Source organism: Ammospiza nelsoni, chromosome 1 (assembly GCF_027579445.1).
Source record: "Ammospiza nelsoni isolate bAmmNel1 chromosome 1, bAmmNel1.pri, whole genome shotgun sequence".
Taxonomy (NCBI): Eukaryota; Metazoa; Chordata; class Aves; order Passeriformes; family Passerellidae; genus Ammospiza; species Ammospiza nelsoni.
The window spans coordinates 150,790,647-150,813,025 of NC_080633.1; the positions used below are offsets into that span (position 1 = coordinate 150,790,647).

Genomic DNA, 22,379 nt, shown 5'->3' on the forward strand with positions numbered 1-22,379 from the left:
AAATGGACAAACACCCACAGGGACTTGTCAATCGCTCTTAGTATGAAACTATTTCGCAGAATCATAGAATCATCAAGGTTGGAAAAGACTTCTAAGGCCATCAAGTCCAACCATTAACCCAGAACCACCATGTTCACCACTACTCTCTGCTCCCAAGTGCCACATCTACATAGCTTTTAAATACCTCCAGGGATGGTGACTCCTCAGCTTCCCTGGCTGGCCTCTTCCAGTGCTTGATCACCCTTTCTGGAAGGAAATTTTTTCCTGATATCCAATCAAAACCTCTCCAGGTACAACTTGAGGCCATTTCCTCTTGTCATTTGTAACTTGGGGGAATAAAACAACCCCACCTGGCTCCAATCTCCTCCTTTCCTCCAGGCCTCAGCTCCCTCAGCCATTCCTCATCAGATTTGTTCTCCAGACCCTCTCTCAGCTCCACCACCTGGACAGGACAGGACACACTTTGTAACACTTTGGCACCTGCATTTCCATGCAGATTTCTGTCCATCCAGCTGGAAAGGACCCCAGTGGTGGATTGAGGGATCCAAATGTGAGGGGCCCCAGCTCAGCCTCTTCAGGACATGATGGATCACAGCTGATGGAGACAGAGACATCTCATTGCGGGGCTTTGTGTGGTAAATCTGCATCTCGTGATAGAAACACTCTCAAGAGAAAACAGAAGGTAGGTTGAGTTATGGGTGCATGTAGGGAAGGGATTTAACTGCTTTAGATGAGTCTGGAATCCACATTTGAGGAGCTGTGGGTGGTGAAATCCTCTGACAAACTGTGGATGTCCCATCCCTGGAGGTGTTCAAGGCCAGGTTGGACTGGGCTTGGAGCAACCTGGGACAGTAAACATGTCCATGCCCATGGCAGAGGGTGGAACTGGATGATCTTTGAGACCCCTTGTAACTCAAATCATTCTGTGATTCCACGATTCTATGAAACTGAGTACAATCACACTTTAGAGAGGATCCTGAGCTGTCTGTGGGGGGAGCAAGCAGTCTGGACATAATTCCCTCTGCAGCCAGGGACATTTTAACCATAACAGACGGAGCTGGAGGGGACAGGTGCACTGTCAGGAGAAGGCACATGCCCCAAGGGGAATATCTCTCCAAAATCTCCTTCAGTGACCTACTTTGCACCCTATGAGCTATAAGATATCCTTTTCTTCTCTGGGATCTTCATAGGACTACAGAATGATTCAGGCTGGAAGGAGGTCTCCTGCTCAAAGCAGGGCAGTTATGGGGGTCAGCCCAGTTTCTTATAGCTTTACCCTGAAATATTCCCAGAATAGAGAACAAATTGAGAAGCTGCAAAGAGAAGGACCAGACTCCTCTTACCAGGTGTGTCCCTTGGCTGCAGCTGGGGCAGTCACAGCCTCTCTGCCTTACCCAGCTGTGTTGTCTCACTCAACCTGGCAGATTTACAACGCAGACACAGCCACAAGACAGCATTTTGGCAGCTCCAGGTGAGTTTTCATGACAAGCCCTTTATCACAGCCCTTGTTTTGAGTGCTTTCACCCATCCATGAAAAGCGAGTGCCCTGAACTGGGCCCCCCAAACCCAGCCCGGCCGTCCTTCCCTGGCTGCCTGAGTGCTGGCAAAACAAGGCGGCCTTGTTTGCTTTAAAGATCAAAAGCTCATTTAAATGCATGGCTTCTCCCTGTCTCCACCTGATATCCAGACAAGATGCCCTGGCTCAGGTGAGTCAGTCAGCCGCAGTTATCTCTGCGAGGCGGAGGCAGCTCTTGCATCCTCCCTGTGCCAGCGCTGGGTGTCTCTAATCCCCTCCGCCCCCGGTGCTTGGACCGAGCCCAGCTTGGCCGGGACACGTCCCTGGAGGCTGCCCTGGTGCTGTGGGAGAGCACAGTGGGTGCTGCCTCCCCTGCTCTGCTGCGAGCCCCAAGGGAGGTGTCGCAACAGGAGCCAGCACCTGCAGCCAGGGAAGGGCATTTTCATATTTTCATATTTTCATATTTTCATATTTTCATATTTTCATATTTTCATATTTTCTTATTTTCATATTTTCATTTTCACAGCCGCCGCTTCTGCACGGAGCTCCCCGGCTGCGTGTGGCACATTCAGCTCTCTGGTGGGATGAGGGAGAGGCTGGCAGTTGAGATTTTTCCTTTATTTTAAATTTTTTTTTTAAAGGATGAGCTGACTAAGCTCCAGGTGGCTCTTTGGCAGTCACGCTTTTCTCCTCAGCTGCTAACGCTGACAGCCCTTTCTGAGCTCCCTGCAAGTCTCTTCTCCTGCCACTCAAATGTTCTTTCTCTCCCATGGTTAAAGCAAATTCTGCCCCGAGGTGCTGCCCGGCGAGTGGCTCAGACAGGGCAGCACAGCTCCTTGCTGTGGTGGGATTTGCAGGATTCCCTTTCTGGACCATGGGGGTTGTTCTGGGAGCCTGAGCAAAGAGTTTTTCCTTCCCCTCCTTGTTCTGTTTCCCAGGGAAAGCTCCCAGGGCAGAACCCACCCCTGGTGATCTGTGTTCCTGTACCTGTGCCAAGCACTCCTAATTCCCCACTTGACTTTTCAGCTATATTTGTTGCAAACATTTTAATTTTCTTTCCAACCCAAGAGTTGCCCTACATTTTCATCCCTACCAGCATGGGAGTTTCCAGATACTGCAGTGCAAGCAGGGCAGCGCCTCCCACCTTCCAGCTCTGTGTGCCCAGACCTGGGGTCTGCCAGGTCCTGAGGGCAGGTGAGACCTTTTCCCCTGCACAGATGATGGTTCAAGACTCCCTGGGCACAGAGGGAAGTGGGGAGACCCTTTCAGGCAGCAGAATGTCCTCAGGTGAAGGTGTTGTGAAAGGGCTGATCCCAGGCAGGTTGATGGGATCTGTGCTGAGAGCTCTGCTGTGCCTGGGAAGAACCAGCGTTGGCCATGGCAGCCAGCAGCAGTCCAAAATAATCAAAGGAAGGTTTCATCATGGTTCAGAATGTACCAAGGCAGCCCTCAGAAAACATTTTTAATCTAGTTTTATGAGGCTGGTCTGTGGCTGATCTGGATTTACTGAAGACCCTGCAACCTTTGCCCCCTTGCTCTGTAGACCAGGTTTGCTGAGGTGGGGTAGGAACATGGACAGAGAGAGCTGTGAGCCATGGCTCATCTCCCAAGGCTTTGGGGTCTCCAGGATGTGTCTGAGTGAGCTGAGAGTTCTGGGGGTCCCTCTGTGGTGGTGGAGCTCTTCCATGACAGTCTCAGATGAGTCCCCCCTGAATCTATGGTGCTGTCCCTCGACTTCTGATGACTGGAAAGGGAGTCAGGGAGGAACCCAAGCTGTGGACATCCACCTTGAAGTGTGTGTAGGGGAAATTTCACTGATTTTGTTGTTGGCCAGACTGAAAGCACTGCAATACTGCCTGTGATGGACCTTGCAGGTACCAGCATCCTCTGCTGAGAATTGTTTAAGGCACTGTGGACCGTGGCACCAGTTGGGAAGAGATCAGAGAATCATAGAATGGTTTGAGTTGGAAGGGATCTTAGAGATCATCCAGTTCTACCCCTGCCTCCACCATGGGCAGGGACACCTTCCGCCAGACCAGGCTGCTCCAAGCCCCATCTAACCTGGCCTTGAACACTTCCAGGGATGGGGCAGCCACAGCTTCTCTGGGCTGATTCCTGTGAGAGGCCAACTTAGCATTTCCAGAACCCCCAATTTAATGGAATTTCATAGTACTCCTCATAGGGAGGGCAGGGACTTGAGCATGGAGTGGCAGCAGCCTGACACAGAGAGTTGGGATCTGGCCTGCAGAGGGGCGCACGCGTCTGGGTGACGGAGAGCAGGGAGGAATGCAGCAGGTAGGAGCCAGCATGTACAGGCAGGAGCACGGGTGGGTGTTTCTCTAGCACACACATCGTGTTCAGCAGTCCCCCTGGCCCTCCTGCTTGAGAGGAGAGGCAGCAATTAGGCTGATTGAAGGCCCAGTTGCTTCTTGCACAAGGAGAAGGCAGTGCCCCTTGCAGCTGCGGTTCAAAGCCTGCAGGAGATAAGGATCTGCCATGCCAAGCACTTGGGAAGCGCTGGGGGAATCCAAGGACAGCTCTGGCCACGCCACCCTGCTTCACCTCTATCTCTTCCCAGCTGGCATCTGGCTTAAAATCCTTCCTGAACTTAGAGCAGCACAAGGGGAGTTTCCTCCCCACTCTTCCATGCAACCCCCATGTAATTATTTGGGAGCTCTCACAACTTTGTGTCAGCTTTCCCTGCTTACCATCCTGTTTGTGCGAGCTCCAACTCCTCAGCTGCCATGGAGACTCTGGTCTTTGCCTTCCTTGGTCATGGGGAGCGGAGTTAAAAACCCAACTGATTTAATGGAATCAGGTGAGGTGTGTGTAGTGTCTCCTCTGGGTGTATTCCAGGGTGTCCAGTCAAGGTTAGACTCTACGGGATATAAAATCATGGAATGGTTTGGGTTGGGCCTTCAAGATCATAGAGTTACAACTGCCCCACCATGGCCATGGAAACCTTTCCCTAGATCAGGCTGTTCCAAACCCCATCCAAGCTGGCCTTAAAGGGATGGGGCAGCCTGTGCCAGGGCCTCACCACCCTCACAGGCAAGAATTTCTTCTTCTAAACCCACCCCCTGTCAGCCTGAAGCCATTCCCTGGTGTCCTGTCACCCCAAGCCCTTGCAAATTCTCTCTCCAGTTCTCCTGTAGCACTGAAGGTGCTCTAAGGCCATCCTGAAGCCCTCTCTTCTCCAGCCAGAACAAACTCCCCCATACACTTCCACCCTTGGCCAGAGTTCAGCTCTGCCTTAGCCTCCCACATCCTGATAATTCCCATTAGCAGCACCAGGCACACAGGGATGTACAAAACAGTGAACGCTTTTTATTTCGCTGCTGGAGTGTAACCACTGTAATTTCATAAAACTCAAAAAAACAACAAAAAAAAAAGTGATTACCGAAGGCATACAATTTTTTTTCCTTTTTACACAAGACATTAAGTAAACAGACAAGTTTCTTTTTAAAAAGGTTATAAAGTGTCAAGATCCTATACCTCATCTGCATATTCAAAGTGATGCCATCTGATACAAAAAGCATTGGGTACAATAATTTAGCTATGGCTCAGACCAAAAAAAAAAAAAAAAAACAAAAAAACAAAACCAAAAAACCCAACAAAAAAAAAATCATCTGGGCTTAATCTACACACTGCTATGGTTGCCCAGGGGGTTAAAAAGGAAAATATGCAGTTCTTTGTTGCACAGAAAGGAACAGCAGGGAAGTGGAGAGTTCATTGGGAGATCAGTCTGAAGGGAAGCAGCGGAACGCCCCCTCCCCGGGAATGTCTGCGAGAGCCCGGCCCAGGCCTCCCCTCTGTGCCAAGAACCAGCCACATTTGTCTCCCACCAGACAGAATCCTATCCAAAGCCACCCGCCAAGCTGCACCTACCCAGCGTGCTGGCAGCAAAACAGATCCAAGACCTTGGAAACTGCATGGAAGTCACGAATCTCCCTGTGAGCTTTCCCACTGGGACTAATAAAAACCAAACAAACCCAATGAAAAAAAATAAAAAAGGAAACAACTCGTTCTATTGTGGGTAGAGCCAGACTCTGCTTTCTCGGGAAATCTGTTCCGCATAAACCTCTGAAGCTCCCAGCCCAAGCACCACAGTGTCAGCCTTACTGCAAGACTCAGCAATTTACAAATGCAGTCTTTACATGTGTGTCACCAGAACTTTCTGAAATTAAGAGCTGGACATTGGTGATGGCCACATCTCCTTCCTTCCCACCATCCCACCCCCTCCACGTGCTCTATCTGACTGGAAAACAAACAACAGAAGGGATATTTGAGGGCATATGTGTGCTGTGTGCCACTGGTGAGAGGACACAGCTACAATTCCTGCTCAGATTTATTCCCTCACACGAGGCTCAGCCATGACTGACTCCTGCGTAAAGGCTGCAGGCTCTTGGTTGGATGGTTGGGCCACCTCTGCTTTGCCATCCCTTGGGTCTCCAAAGTTCTTGCACCAATTTGGAGCCTTATCCCTGCAAATTGTGGTGGCTTCCCATGGAAGGTGAGGGGGTGGATAGGGGTGAGAAATGATTAAAACCCAGTTTGAGCCTTTGCTTGTGGAGAAAAGGGCAGGATGAGGTGGCTGGTTTGTAGCCAAAGCCATGGGGGTGTCTGCTCCCTGTGACATCTGCCAGGACTTGACGGAAACAACCGGAGCAGTGACAGCGTTGGCAAATACATCAGATTTTTAAGGGTGTCCTTTCAGCATCTTGGCATTTGAGGTGAAATGAGGATTAGTGTACAAGGAGAGAACCCAACACCAGCCCAAACCATGAGCTCTTGTCTGGTGTTGTCTACTGAGTTTCAACCTTCCCCATTACCAAACTGTCTTAAGGCTTTTGAGCTCTTCTTTGAGATTTCTAACCCAAATCCCCCTTGGAAGACCTCTCAATTTCCCCAGCCTGTTGATTCTGTAACCTTCTCTAGGCTGAAACTTTGAGGAGCTGGTACCTCAGAGGAAGGAGCCCAAGTCCATATAAAAAAAAAAAAAATCCCAAATATTTGGCAGTCCAGCCCAGAGAAACTTTGAATTCAGCCCTTCATGCAAAACAGCAGCTCTTGGGCTGCCAAGGTATCCTTTCCATGGAAGCAGCACATTTTAGGGTTAAGGGGGAGATATCCATGAAAAAAAAAGAAAGGAAAAATATCTAGGACAATTAAATCAGCATGATTTGGTTTGTTGGGGGTTTGGTTTTTTTTCAGTGAATCATAAACTGAAGAGGATCAAGATGTCACTCTGCCAGCCAGATGCCCTCAGGATTTGGCCACACGGCCAGATCAATGACTGCTTTTATACCAGAAGCTCCCTAATTTGAGGGTGATTGGGTTGATGCTACATAAAGCAAAGCCTGTCCCCTTCATGTTCCACCCAGGCTGAGACCTAAGTGAAGTCTTGCTCAAGAGTGGCCAAAGGAGGCTGAATTCAAATCCCTCTGTCCCGAGCCTGAGTCCAGCTCAAAGGCATTGTGGCTGAATCCCAGGACCTCGTGCCCTGGGCAACGTTCCAGGTGATGCTGCCATGAGCATGAGTGAGGAAAACTCATCTTGCCAGGGCAGAAACATCTCCAGGCCCATAAAGCAACAGTTCCCACAAGGAAGGGCATGGGACTGGGAAGTTTCCTGGCTAGCAGGGTCTGGAGCTGTCACCACCACAATGCCAAGCCACCTCCGATGTCCCTGGGGAAGGAGCAGCACCTCTTTTAGCAGCAGCAGGACAGGCCCAAGCAGGAAGGGGATGGTGACCCACCCAGCAGGGTGCTCTAATACAGTCAGGCCTTTTTATCAGCCCAATCCACACTATTCCAAACCAACAGAGACCCTTCAGCCTTCTCCACGAGTCTTGGGAACCAACAGCCTAGGATAGAGCAGGACAAACTCAAGGCATTGAGGGTTGACCCACAATGCTGGACAGGCCCAAGGTGTGTGGTGTGACAACTCCAGGGCCACATGTGGAGGATCCCCAGCTCTCTCAGCACAACTTATCCCAAAGGATGACATTCCCTGCCCTGCAGTGGGGTTGGCCCCTGTCAGGACAGGTGAAGTGGTGCTGGAAACAGCTCCAAACACCTCAGCTGCTCACCCATGTGGTGGTACAAAGCAGGCCTCAGCCTCCTGCAGGTACTGAAGGTGTCTAACCAGCCTTCCTCACCACCTGTCCCAGGAGATGAACACTCTGAAGTGAAATGTCTCTGGATATCTACATTTTTGAAGGCACACAAACCTTTGGAGAGACCCAACTCAGGGTCAACAGGACACTGAGGGCATCTCAAGCTGCTCAGCCTAAAACCCCAAGAGGTGGAAGGAAGATCAGCCCTCCTTGTTTCAACAACTGTGATCCTCTGCAGCTGAGGTGTGAGCAACCCAAAGGACACCTGGAGCATCCCCTGGGCCACATGGATGTCCTGGTGGCAGTGGATGGCAGCCAGCTGTGACAAAGTGCTGGGGATCAGGCTGGGGGACCATGGGTCACCTCCTGGGCTCTACTGGGCAGTGACAGGAGAAAGAATGGCCAGAGGATGTGCGGAAGACAAACAGGGTATTTTTTTAAGTTTTTTCCTTTAATTAGCAAATTTCTTGTTATCCTCATTAAAAGAAAAAAACCCACCCCCACACCCCCTAGGTGCCCACTGCTCCAGCTGCTGCAAGCGTTCAAAGGCAGAAAGTTGAGAGATGTTTCATGTCCCAGCTCAGGGCAGCTCTGAGCCCACCCCAGCTGGATGTGTGCCAGGTGACTCAGTACAGATATGGAAAAGGCAGGTGCAAAATTAGGTGATGTGCTCTTGCCAGGAACGCCCCAAATCCCCATGGAGAGCTGCAGCCCAGCCCCTTGGCCAGCAAATGCAGTGGTGGTGGAGGACATGGATGTGCCTTGAGAGGCACACTGTGTCCCCAGGGCACTGCAGCCAGAATTGGGGTTTGTGCCACAGCTCAGGGGTGGGGACAGGACAGCAGAGAACCCACCATCCTGGGCACTGAATTTGGAAGCTGTAAATAAGAGCAGCCCACACTTTGGGGGACCCAGTGCTGATCCAGCACCCCAGCAAAGCTGAGTGCCTCAAAGCCCTGCTGTGGTCCCCGAGGTTCTCAGCAGCTCTGCCTTCACTGGAGCGAGTCCCCAGTGAGCCCCATCTGCAGCATCCTGGCTGGCGCTGAGGCAACAGGGAGGTGGTGAGCTGATAGAGGGGCCAGGAGAAAGGGAATGGTGCTGGGGGTCTTAGCTCAGCCCTTCCCCTGGTCACAAGGGTTACTGAGCTAAGAGCCCCTGTCACCTCTCCCTGCTATCACCACCTTCCCCCCCGAGGCCACTGTGCTATCCCCACCTCCATCCCTGCTGCTGCAGCCCTTATTAATGGGAAGAGGTGGGGAAAGGCTTTTCTGGGGGTGCTCTGGCCCTTCTGCACCCCATCCCTTCTCAGCTGGCAGAGCCCTGCCTGCACCACCCCAAACCAAGCACTCTTTGCCCACCCCTCTGAGTGCAATGGGAGGGGAAAGGGAGGAGGAGAATGGTGATGAAGAACAGTCACATGAGCTCATTGTCTACCAACACCAAGAGTCTAAGGGCAGTGCTGCCTTCCCTCCTTGGGGCTGCAGCTGGAGAGAGCAGACTTTTTTGGGATCCAGCAAGACGAGTGTGCTGTGAGTGCTGGAACACACTGGAGATGCTCCATGTCCCCAGCCCAGCCCTGGCAGAGGGGCAGCATTGGGGAGTGCAGGGCTGGGCCAGGAGGTGAGGGGTGGGATGTGTGCGAGTGCCTGGGGGTCTGTGCACGGATTTCGGCAAGAGGTCATTGAGGTTACATGATGCAGCATTTGTTCTTGTGGTTATGAGGGTCCTTAAATCGGAGTCTCTGCTTTGGTCGGTATTTTTCCAAGTACGTCAGCTGCTTGCTGTTGATGGCTCCTCTGCGCTTCCTGGGGGGACAGAGAAATGCCAGAACAGTCAGAGGTGTGGCATGAGATCCCTCCCACCCCAAACCACTCTTGTCAGGGTGCTGAGACTGGAGCAGAAAGGGATTTTGGAGGCTGAAGCCAGGTGCACCCTCCAGGGATTGAGATAGGCACTGAGCCCAGCAGCTTTCCTTGCTCATCCACCCTTTGAGTCCCAGGACATGGAGAGCTAGGGAGGAAATGTAGGGCAGAGATGGGGTGACTGCCACAAGCCCCTCAGGGATGCTCCACACCAATGCCTTGTTTTCCCACTCCCAAAGGAGAGAAAACCAACGCCAGTGTCACAAAACCCATTCCCTCAGAGAGGGGTTTTCTGCCCTAACACCACACCCCTGCTCCACTTACTGTCGGATGAACTGGATGGCATCTTCATACTTCATCCCACTCTCTATCAAGGCCAGCGCGACAAGGACGGGAGCTCTGAAAGGCAGAAGCAGTGGCTGTCACTCCCCAGTCAGACAGCCCAGAGGCTGATATCCATCATCTAAAGTTCAATATCCATCATTTAAAGTTCAAGGAGAAGCTCAGGTAGCAGATCCTCCCCATCAACACCTATTCCCACTAAGGTTTCACAAAACCCTGCTGAAAGAGGGACTGGGAAAAGGAAGGAGGAGTACTGGCATGGTTGTCCCTCTCTTGCCTTCATGGAGAGGTGGCAGCTGGGATAAAATCCTGCTCAGAGTGGGGCTGGGGAAGGGGAAGAGGAGAGCTGGCATGGTTTTCCCTCTCCTGCACTCATGAGGGGTGGCAGCTGAGGGGCTGGGCTCGGACTCACCGGCCCAAGCCGGCCACGCAGTGCACGGCCACGCAGCACCCGGGGTCCTCGCAGAACTTGGTCTTCAACAAGTTGAGCCAATCTTCCACAATCTTGCTGGGAGGAGGTGCTCCATCATCAAATGGCCAATCCTGCATGGTTGGGAAGAGAGAAATGTTGTCAAGTCTCTGGGGAAAACCTTTTAGGGGTTGGGTTTTACTTGGGGTGATGGTGTTTGGGGCATCAGCTGCAGGGAGGTAGAAGAGTGCCACAACTGGGCTCACAGTGTAGCTCTGTAGGGACACAGGTGGTTTTGTGGCATCATCTGGCAAACAGGAATTCCCTGGCTGCTCTGGCTCAGGGTTTGAAGCCACACAAATCTAGGTTTGGAGTCCTCTGGCCTCCTATGGACAGGTTCAGCCTACAGGAGCACCTGTAGGATCTGCAACATGGTTCCCATGACCTCCTGCTTCTGCAGACCAGGATGGCCACCCCATGCTCCATCCCCATCCAGATGAGCTCACTGAGCTTTGGGGTGATGCAGTTCCCATCCTCCCTCCTGCCAGCTCCTAATTCCAGAGTTTGGGATCACACTGTAGGGGATTTGAGCAAAGGTGGCTTGAAGATGGTTGAAATCTCCGAGCTTGATGAGGTGCTGAAATTCAGCTTCCTGCAACACATGGAGGGGAAGACCAGAAGAATGGTCAGGGGGCCACATCACACAGCCCTAGAGAGAGAGTCAGAGGGAGGGAGATCACTCCAAATGAGGCTATCTAAATATCATCCTTCAGGAAAGGCTACTAAGGGACAAAAAAAAATCCCATCTCCTTCTGAGCTTCATCCTCAAATTGCAGGGGTTCAAAATTGGAGCATGGTGAGGAAGTTGGTCAAATGGATTCTGCATTTGATACCCCTCAGCCCTGGGCTCAGTTATGAGGGGTAAGTGTCCCAAAATGGGGATTTCTTTCCCAAAACAGATTTGTCAGGAGGAGCAAGGCCACTGGCTATGCAGCACTGGCAGAGAGAGACAGGAAGGGAAGCATCACTTGGAGAGGATGTGGCTTGGTGAGCCCTGAAGGGTGGGGGGTACTGGGCCCTAATCCTAGATGTTGAGGAGTGAGTCACTAAGCTGCTGTGCTGAAGTCACCCTTAGTGTGAGAAGGCAAAATAAGCTGCTTCACTTCAGTGTTTGAACAGGTGGTGAGATTTCTGTTGGGATCTGATGGCAAAGGAGCACGCTGGGCTTCAGGGTATTTGCACTGTTTGAGCCAGCCCTGTCCTGCAAGGCCATCTCCTCCTGCAGGGCCATATCCTCCCTGCAGCCATGAGTGCAGGTCAGGGGCTCACACCAGGGACGACACAGCACCCTACAGAATCATCCCCTGATGGAATGGTTTGGGATGGAAGGCACCTTCAAATATCATCTGGTCCAACCCTCTGCCCTGGCAGGGACACCTTCCACCATTCCAGGCTGCTGCAACCTGGCCATGAACACTTCCAGAGACGGGGCAGCCTCAGCTTCTCTGGGCAACCTGTGCCAGTGTCTCACCACTCTCATGATAAAAACCTTTTTCCTTATGTCTCCTCTAAATCTGCTCTCCGCCAGTTTAAAGACATTCTCCCTTGGTCTAGCACTACATGCCTGTGTAAATGGTCCAGCTCTCCTGCAGCCCCTTTAGGGACTGGAAGGGGCTTTAAGGTCTCCCCAGAGCCTTCACTTCTCCATACACAGACCTATATATGGTCTATATACAGAAGCATAGGATTGTTTATGTTGGAAAATCCCTCTGAGATCATCAAGTGTTATCCCAGCACTGGCAAGGCCACCACTCCAAGTGCCACATCTACAGCTCTTCTAAACCCCTCCAGGATGGTGACTCCACAATTTCCCTGGGCAGGCTGGTTCAGTGCTTGACAACCCTTTCAGTGAAGAAATTTTTCCTAATATCCAATCTAAACTTCCCCTGGAGCAACTGAAGGTCATTCCCTCCTGTCCTCTTGCTTATTATCTGTGAGAAGAGACCAACTCCTGCCCTTTCAGGAAGTTGTAGAGAGGAAAGATCTTCCCCAAGTCTCCTTTTCTTCAGGCTAAACACCCTCAGCTGCTCCTCATCAGACTTGTGCACCAAGATATATTTATATGCCAGATCTATCTATGAGGATACAGATAAATAAATGAGGATACAGATAAAAATATACCAAACTGTGTATATCAAATAAAAATATATACCATGATATCTCGAAAATATACAGAGATTTGATATAATTATAGAGATATTTCTGTACCTGCAGAGATACATCTATCTATAGAAAACCAGGTTATAGATATCTCTTGATTTGCCTTATATAGTTTCTATATGGTTATAGAACATTGATATAGAAGCTATTTAGTTTCTATACAGTATCTTGTATAGTTTCTCTAACTCTCTATATAAAATACATCCTAGATATGTATCTCTCCACATAAGAGAGATATAAGAGATGTAAAGAGGTATGTATATCCTAGATATAGAAACTCAGACTAGAGGCTCCAGTTAGAAATGGGGTAAACTGCAGAATTTGGTGTGTAAGTGAGCAGCTATGATCTACAACACACAGATTCTATATATGCAGGATACAGTGATCTTTCCACGATATATCCAGTAGAGACACAGATTGCATCTCTATCTAGACATCTGCATCTGGAGGATCTGTATCTAGAGAGCCATGGGATTATCCACCCAATATCCCTGAGGATCTAAGAGCCTCCTCTCTCTAGGATATACATTATACAGACAGAGCTATATTAAGAGGTCCTACACACAGAGGACCACCCCAGGAGACACAAGGCCTTTCTAAACCCTTCCCTAAATAATAAGCAGAGCCTCACTTCCCAGCTGGAGCTGAACTCCCTGGCAGGGCTATCACATCTGACATCATCTCCAATTACCTATCAGCCAAGATACAGCCCAGGCAGCTGCATGCTCTGCCTTTCCCAGCTTGCTGCCTGCTTCCTTTCATCCCCCCCAGCTGCACCAGCCAGCTGCTGGAAGAGCTCACAGCACCCCCCAGGATAAGATAACGCTGGGGGGGAATGGGAACCACGTGCATCTTCCTTGTGGGATCAGGAGCTCTCATCCCTGGATGCTTCAGAGCCTGAGCAACAGGCAGGGAGGCAGCTGCCGACTCAGGCAGTGAGTCACAGTTTCGGCTGCGTGGGCAGCACGGCTCTTTTTAAAGCACCAGCCTCAGCTCAGCTCAGCTGGGCTTCCAGCTCTGCTCCTGCCTCAGTGTGATGCTGTGCTGGGCTGCCAGGGTGTTTAACAGCCCCAAGGGATGGGATTATTAAGGGTGGTGTTGGGGCAGCCCCCCTGTGCACATCCTGCTGCCCACCTACCATGACAGTGATGCCGTCCTTCTCCAGGGGGGTCTTGTCATAGGTCACTTCACACACTCGCACGACCGTGGTGGCACCGTACTTCTTCAGGTCCTGGGCAGGGAAGGAGAAGGAGAGGTCTGAACAGACCCTGCCAGATGCACCCCAGCTAACCCCAACACATCCAAGCCCTGCTATGACCGTGTGGAGCAGTATGGACCCTTAAACAGTGCTGTGCCCCTTCTCTGAACCCTTGACTCATGGTCCATCCCTGGCAGGCACAAGGAATCACGAAATCCCAGGACACTGAAGCCACGTGGCCTTGTAGGATTTTTAACCAGCATCTTCATGACTCCTCAGTCACGAGTACCAATGGGCCATTTATTTTTAAGCCCTGCCAGCCTCATCAGCAGGGATTTTATACCTCAGGCAAAGAAACATCCCTGACATGGGTGCCAGTCCTCTGAAGGAGAAACTGTTTGTGCCTGCTGAGGTCACACTCCTGGAGCAGAAATGCATGGAGGCAGCAGTGGGGGAGTTTGAGCATGCCCCACCAGCAGAGCTCAGCATCTCACAGATGGCTCAGGGGCTCCTTCTCCACCTCGCTGCTGTATCCCATCATCACTCCAACCCGCTGCAGGCTCAGGCGTGGGCCTTGGGATGCTTCCAGCGTGGCTCAGTGCCCGGCACGAGGATTGCCCCCGGATTACGCGCCCGGTGCGCCGGCCTCGCCGGGAACCATGAGATCATCCCCAGTGATCCACCTCCTTTGTTCCCCATGGCTGCTCACCAGACCGTGGTGAGCCCCACATGCTCAGCAGCCTGGCCAAAAGTCTAAGAGACTGGAGGAAAGGGGAATTTTTCTCTCTTCTCACTGGTGTGGTCCCCATCACTCTCTGCAGCGAGTAGGGGTGGCTGTCCCCAAATCACAGCCACCTTCCTGTCACCCTGAGGCAGTGGCACTCACACAGCTGCTACTAGTGCTGGCTCTTCAACACCAAGCTCTCCAGCACTACCCAACACACTCTAGGCACTACAGCTTTTGGGATCAAAAGCCATTATTGAGGTGCTGGGAGGGACAGAGCGGGTTTTGTGCACCCATGTGCATCACTCCAAAACCCTGTGACATGATGTGCTGGTGGATCTGGCAGGGGATGCAATGGGGATGGGAAAACTCTGCTCCATCTCTACTGTGCCCAAACATCACACTTGGGTTCCTGAAAAACATCCCATCCCAAAAAGCTGGCAAGGATTGGACCCACTGCCCCAGGATGCCACCAGGGGCTGTGGTACCAAAGGGGATGTGCTACCCTCTCATCCACATCATCTTTTAGCCCCAAAAGATGCAACTGGACCCTGGTGCCCACCTTCCAGTCTCCCCTCCTTACCTCCAAAAAGGTGCTGAGCGTGGCATTGGTGGGGTTGTGGGTGATGAGGAACCTCATGTTTTTGTAGCAGACCTCCACAGGTGCAGGGCGGTTCATCCGGGCCATGGTGGGGACAGTGGGAAGGTGAGGTGGTGCTGACAGTGGCAGGGGAAAAACCCAAAAAAAGAGTGGTGTGGAGGGGCAAAAAAAAAACCAAACAAAAACCCCACGACCCCTCTGCGCTTCAAAAATAAAAATAAAACAGGATCAAGAACTCAATATACAGACGTTGTGCAAATAATCCCAACTCCTGGGAGCGCACCGGCTTCCTTGACACACCACAAGCCTCCCAGGGGGAAAAAAAAAGCCAGATTGGAAGGGAGGGGGGAAATAATATTAATGAAATAATAATAATAATAATAATTAAAAAAAAAAATCCCTTTGCTGTAGTGTTGGCGTCCTCTGCGTGTGTGCGATGGCGAGCGGCTGCCGCCTCCGGTGCCGCGCGCTCCCGGGCGCTCTAGAAAGGCCTCTGCATATGGGGGGTGCTGGGTGGTGGCGGGAGGGTGGCCCCCGTCACGTTACCCCATCGGGGTATGTGGAGTACTTGGGGGCGGCACGGGGGGCCGGGAGCCTACGGGGCGGCGTCGGGCAGCGGAGCCTCGCTGGGGAGATCCATGCACGGGAGCCTTGAATGGTTGAGTCCGAGGGTCGGGGTGCTGGGCGGGACGAGGAGAGGTGGCCGGGGGCTGCTGCTTCACAGGGCGGGCTGCAGGGGGTTGTGGGGATCACAGCTGCTCCTCAGCACCTCCATAAATCCCAGTGCAGAGCGAGGCTGCGGGGGAGAGAAAGGGAAATGTGATGGTGAGAGCGTGCTCCTCCCCAAGGAAGCCCCTGGCTGGTGTGGGTACTCCTGAAGTCACCATCACTTTCTACATCCCCTGCGAGCATCCCTGACCATTCTCATCTTAACAGGAGATCACAAATTAGAAAGTGGGGTGGTATTTAAAGCTAAAGCTGAAATATTACCTGGAGAGCTGGAATGGCACTGGAAAGCCAGAGAGGGTAACTCACATTTCACCAGCAGAACAGAAAGCACATGACAGGGAAGGCCTTGCTCCCCTATACCACCCAACATCTGCACCTGATGGTGGATTTAAGTACCCAATTCATGCCAGCTGAACCCCCTGACACCCCTCCAGACCCCCCAGACCTCACCTTTGTGTCCCCAAAAAGCATGTTGAGTATCTCCACCTCAAATGCACGCTGTGCCCGAACCCAGCTGCCGCTGCCGCTAATCGGCCACATGCTCCTGGCACTGGGCTCATGTCCACTAAATGCACATCTAATGCTCTTAGGAGAATTAAGCTGCCTGCAAATGAGCTATCTTGGGGAGGGGGGGCCAAGGAGGGGGTTGTGTGTGTGTGATTTTGCCAGGGTTGGTGATGGATGTGTCTCCCTGCCTGCTCATCCACATTCCCACGCGCCGGCACACTGCTCCCAGTAACGGAGCCCGGCCCTTCCACCCATGGCATCTTTGCTTTCAAGGATGGCAGTGGGAAGGATTAAGAAAGAAAATCAACTCCCACTGTGTAAATACTCAAATCCATGAGATGATGGGCCCAGCAGGGAGGCAAGGGCTCTGCCAGCCCCACTCAGTGCTGAGGGAAACCCAGCCAGAGCCTCCCCAGGTTGTTCCCCACTGGACTCTTGTTTTGAAGCTGGTCCTTCCCCAGGTCAGCAGCTGCTTAGTGCTGGGTAGCCAGAGCCTCAAAATAGACTATAAGCACATAAGTAACACGAGCCAGGCCAGCAGGCACCCCCCTGGCTCTCCTCACAGCAGCCAGAAACTTTCCCCTCTGGATTGTCTCATCCTTATGCAAGGAGGCAAGGTGGGAGCAGGGAGATGAGCTGAGCCCTGACCAGCTCATGACAGCACCTGGCTGCTGACAATGGGTTTGTCCAGGCCTGAGCATCATTTACAACGTGTTTAACGCCTCCTGTTCTCCAGTGGTAGCCAGGAATGAAAAAGTTAAATAGCAACAGGAAAATGCCAGGTGAGGTGTCAGGGGAAGCAGAGCTGCTCTGCTGAATGTGCCCAGTTTGGCTGCTAAAATCACAGACTCTTCCCAACAACCATGTTCCATCACACCTGACTAATTTTTTTTGCCTGTAAAGAAGGGGATAATGCTATCTCAGAGTCCTACAAGGATGTTCTGGAAAGTTCAAACCCTACCTGGGCTGCAGGGGATGAGTGGGACATTCAGGGGGAATGACTTTCCAGTCCCCATTGAGAAATCAGAGTTTAGAGGCTGATGGAGGCTGGGAGCTTGGCTGAGGCATGGGAGTGAGGTGAGAGCTGCCTCTCTGCAGCAATTTAGGTGTGATTCAGAGCAGCTCAGCCCACAGATGATGCTGAACCCCCCAGGGTAGCTGATCCTCCCCACCTGGACCACAGCAGCTGGAATTTTTGCTCAAAGCTTGCAATGATCCTGCAAGATGGGCTGGGAAACCTGCTTCCCCCACAGTGTTCACTGTGTTTTTTTTGGTGACGATCCCACCTATCACTTTGTCTGTAGGGTCTGCTTCCTCCCAAAACAATATCACCATGGCTGAGTAAGAGCCAATTTGTTATTTCTGGAGGATAATACTGGGGTGGTTTTGGCTCCTACATATCCCAGCTGCCAATCTGTTGGCCAGCACAACCACAAAAAGGGACGGGAGGTGGGAGAGATGGGCAGCCACAGTTGCCTGCTCAAAGGGAAGAGCTGATGCAAAGTAGGAATTGCCACAAACCATCGGCTTGAAAGCCCAGTGAAACAAAGGACTTGAGGATATTTTGCTTTTACTTTTCATGCCTTTGCTCTTCGGGCTTCCAGTGTGTTTAATGCCATCTGTCCTAATGATTTGATCTGATCCTGATGATCAATCTGATTTGACACACCAGCACCAGAGGTGCACAAGGGAAAGCATCAAAAAAAAAAAGACTTTTCTCCCTCCAAAGAACCTCATACCTCGTTTTAACCGGCTGCCAGGGACATCAATACAAACTGTGCCTATGTTTACCCATGTCCTGGATTAAATCCCACCTGCTGAGCAGCCCCGTGGGGCTGGGAGCTGCTGCCAGCACCAATGCCAGCGCTGCCCCCTGTCATCATCCAGCACACAGTTTATGCTCCATCAGTGCTCTGGATCCTGGACAATTTTTTATTGGCTTGGGCGTGCTCGCTGCCAGTAAGGGAGGCTCAGTGGGAACCGCCTGCCTACGAGAACAGCGAGTGCTCCTTTCCCACAAGGTCTCCTCTCTCCAGTGGAAGTGTTTCAAGTATTTTGGCAATCACACATCCCAGCAATTCAGTCCTGAAGCCCATAAATCCATAATGGGTATTCAATCACAAATCATCCCCGGCGGTTCAGGCTGAGATGTTGATCTCCATATTAAGCGTGGCAGAACAATGTGGAAAAGGGAATTTCAGCTAATATTAATAACCTGCCAAGTGGAATATAAATCCTTCTCATTTGAGCGCTCCGGGGGATGGAGAGGAAGCATGTGAGGACACAGTGAACAAGCCCTGGATGAGGATGCTCAGCACTGCAGCAATGGCCTGTCAGGCTCAAACCCGTTTTGGGGAACCTCGATGAAAGGAGGTTGTAGCCAGGTGGGGGTTGGTCTCTTCTTCCAAGTAACAAAGGACAGGACAAGATGAAACAGCCTCAAATTGTGCAGGGGAGGCTTAGATTGGGTATAAGGAAAAATTTCATCACTAAAAGGATGCTCAGACATTGGAGCAGGCTGCCCAGGGAAGTGGTGGAATCAGTATCCCTGGATGTGTTCAAGAGGCACGGATGTGGCACATGGTTTAGTGGTACACCTGGCGGTGTTAACAACTGATCTCAGAGATCTTTTCCAACTTTAATGATTCTATGGATTTCTTTTCACCATGAGTGTGGAAATTTCTGCTTCTTACACAAGAATTTTGCAGCCAAGAGCCCACTGAGGATCCAGTATGACCACACACCAGTGTGGCAAGACAGCAGCGAAGGATGCTGCTCTTGGGGATGGCGACCACTGAGCCATCATCTCCTTGTCTTACACCCCCACAGCTGAGGGGATCACAGGGCTCTCTGAAATACTCCTTTGCAGGGTGGCAAGACCATTACAAACATCTTGGCCTCATCCCAGATGTCCAGGGACTGAGCCTGCAACAAAGGAATGAGGCTGATCTTCCTCATGGCAACTTGATGGAAAATAAAGGTCAGATCTTCTTCACTCAGTGACTGGGAGAGCTCAGTTGGAGCAGTGAGCAGCTGCCTGACCCGATGGCTGTGCTGCTGGTACCCGGCTAGCGGGACACAGATGGTGGAGTCAGGTTTTCCTAAACACAGCACATCCCCAAGAGAAGGAAAAGGAAGCTGTGCAGAGCCAAAGTGGCGCTCCACATGAGCCTTAGCAGCGGGACTCGGAACAAAGGCTCTCACTCACCCAAACAATGTGTATCTCACCCGTGCATAAATATAGATCTCAGAGTGAGCACATCTCCTGTTCAAAGTTCATCTTCAGAGAAATGCAACAGAACACCCAGCCGTGTCATACTTTCTTGACCTCTCTCCTGCTTTCAGCTCACGTAGCAAGACACCGACCAGCCCTTTCCCCTTTAGGCTGATGAAGTCTTGCTCTCCCTGCTCCCAACAAGCACTTCCATCACCTGAGAAATGAATCCAAGTTTCTGAGTATTTCCAGTTATCACCCTGCAGAAGTTTCTGCACACATCCGTTGCCACTGACATGACTGACCATGGGGAGGAGGTCTCTGAGGTTCAGCTGCACACGTAAAATTTGTACCAGCAGTACCACCACTGTCACCATTGCCACCAGCATGAGCAGCACCAGCAGCATCACCATTGTCACCATTGCCACCAGTGTCACCACTGCCACCACCATCACTGCAATCAGAATCAGCAGCACCACCACTGTCACCATTGCCACCACAACCACCACAATCACCACTGCCATGAGCACCACCACGGCCACCAGTGTCACCACTATCAGTAGGAGGAACACCACTGCCACCAGCATGACCAGCACCACTGCCACCAACACCACCACTGCCACCAGCATCAGCACTACCAGCACATTCCAAGCATTGCCACCAGTGTGACCACTGCCACCATTGCCATCACTGCCAGGGAGAACAAGTCCCAGGACACAGAGAGCCACAGAGCTGTCCCCAGCCTGTGACTGCAGCTGGGACACAGCCAGTGTGCTGAGATTTCCTCCAGTTGCATCCGCACGGAAGGAAACAGGAAAGGTCCGGGAGGAGAGCGACGGAAACAAAACACGCAGCAGGAGCCAGCATCTGTGGGTAGAGGTGCAAGCAGCACCAGCACATCCTGCTCCAGGGAGGGCAGAGCTGCACAGAGCAGATGGGATGTCCTGGAAAAGCCATGCTGGGTACCATGGTGGCTGTGGGTACCTGCTGCCAGGGGCAAAGCAGTGCCCAGCACCATCTGCCAGGGCAGCATTGTGGGGTTTTTCCTCCAAGGGGTTAATTTTTAGGTTGTTTTTCTTGCTACACGTGATGTTTTCTGAGCAAAACACAACAAGGAGGATTAAAAATGCACAGGTGTAGAGGGAGAGGGATGGGGGACTCTTGGCAGCCCATGAAAACACACCTGCAAGATAAACCAAGTCATTCATCTTTCCCCACATCCTTTTTGGTGTGCAGTAAATACTGGCTAACAGGAAATTTTGCCGAAGAGAGCTGTGCAGCCCTTGATTTTACAGCTCCAGTTGGACTTAAGGAGTTTGGTAGCATTTAGAGAGCAGGGAAAGATGCCAGCATTTGCAAGCAGGAGGCACTCAGGACACCAGGAAAGAGGGAGGAATGGGGAAACTGAGGCAGAGAGTCAGCCAGTCAGATAAAAAGAAGAGCAAAGTCTTCCCAGCACTGTGCAAGCTGGGAATGCACCGGAGGCACTGGTAACATGATCAACCCTTTCTTATCTTGTATTTGCACCTTTTGTCTTTGAAGAGAGGCTGAGGCACAGAGTGGAAAGTGCCTACAAAGGTCCTTTGGGAGTTGTTTTTCCCTCTCACCCAGATTCACAACCCCTGGACACCGACCCTGTGCTCACACTGGAATTCCTGTGATGCCACCAGTGTCAGGGCTGCCTCTCCTGTCCAGAGCTCACAGGGCAATGCCCTGGAGGAAACATGATGCTTCAAGCACCCCTTCAACAGCCCCTTAGCTGGAATTTCAGCTCTTCCCTTCTCACAAAGCCCCCAAGCAACTCGAATTTGAGGTCTCCATGGACAGCTTTTTAACCCAATTCCTTCTTGAACCAGAAGAGATTCAGCCATCAGAGAATCATAAAAACCAGAAAAAGGCACTAAACCTTCCATGCTGTGGGGAAAAGGAACTCCCTAGCTGAACACTGCCCCCCATCCATCCCTCCCACCCTGTCCCCAGCAGAGGACAACTCACAGTGAGATCCTGGTTTTATGGTCTGGGATATCCCCTCCACTGCCTTCCCCCAGCAGCCACGAGGAGCTCGCAGCCGTGTGCCCACGTCAGAGGTTTTTCCTGGCTTGGATTTGAAGGGAAAGGAGGAAAAAAAAGAAAAAAGAGGGGGGAGGAAGAGAGGCCAACTCCATGGGGAAAAGTAATAACAGGCTTGGGGCTGGCTGCCTCCCAAATCTGCAGAGGGTGTGCCCTAGAGGGTTTTTTTGGGGAGAGGTGAAAGGCTTGATCCTTTGGGGATGGATGGTCCCCACGCTCTGGTGGCCAATGCACAGGGAAGTCAGGCACCCCAAATACTGAGGGCCAGCTCCCCCCATCCTTCAGGGATTTCTTTTGGCCAGAAGAATCAGGGGAAAAAAAGCAAATCTGTGTGTGATTGGGCATTTCCAGGCTTCAAGCCTTGTCCAACAGTATCTTTGGAAAGAAAAGAATCCCAAAGCAGCATCCTTGCCCCAAAACACACACTGGGGGCAAACTGACCCCAGTGCTCCCCCCTAACAAGTGCCACTGCCACGTGTCTCTCCCACCCTGGAACTCTGGTGCAGCTGAACATCTGTTCAACTTTTTCTTGTGGTTTCTCACGGTATTTTGAGCAAATTTAATACTTGTGGCAGGTGGCAAAGCTTGGGGGTGCAGAATGATGTGTTTTTTGGGGGAAACATGAGAAACAGCAGCACACTCCTGGGTAGGGCAGGGAGGAGCTGCCACGACCTCCCATTTGAGGTGCAGTTGGAGCCTGAACCTCTGTCCCACGAGACCTGAATTTTGCTAATTGCAATGTCCCTCCTCAGTGGGGGGATTCTGATGGGAATTGTCCCTACATTACCTGGTCAGGCCACCAGGAGCCCTGAGCCAAGGCCACCAGAGCCCTGTCTGCGTCACTGGCGCCTCTTGCACAAGCCCCAGCC

At 51.7% G+C, this 22,379-nt stretch overlaps 1 protein-coding gene across 1 annotated transcript in view; it reads right to left on the reverse strand.

The window, feature by feature from the left end:
• Positions 1-4,823: 4,823 nt before the first annotated feature.
• PTP4A3 (protein tyrosine phosphatase 4A3) overlaps positions 4,824-22,379 on the reverse strand; it is a 41,865-nt gene continuing 24,309 nt past the window's right edge. Inside the window, exons 2-6 of the mRNA XM_059478361.1 lie at positions 14,973-15,786; positions 13,606-13,698; positions 10,251-10,381; positions 9,821-9,895; positions 4,824-9,439 (exon numbers count right to left, since the gene is read on the reverse strand). Coding sequence (XP_059334344.1) covers positions 9,322-9,439; positions 9,821-9,895; positions 10,251-10,381; positions 13,606-13,698; positions 14,973-15,077 — 522 coding nt within the window. The 5' untranslated portion in view covers positions 15,078-15,786 and the 3' untranslated portion in view covers positions 4,824-9,321. The remainder of the gene's footprint in view (positions 9,440-9,820; positions 9,896-10,250; positions 10,382-13,605; positions 13,699-14,972; positions 15,787-22,379) is intronic.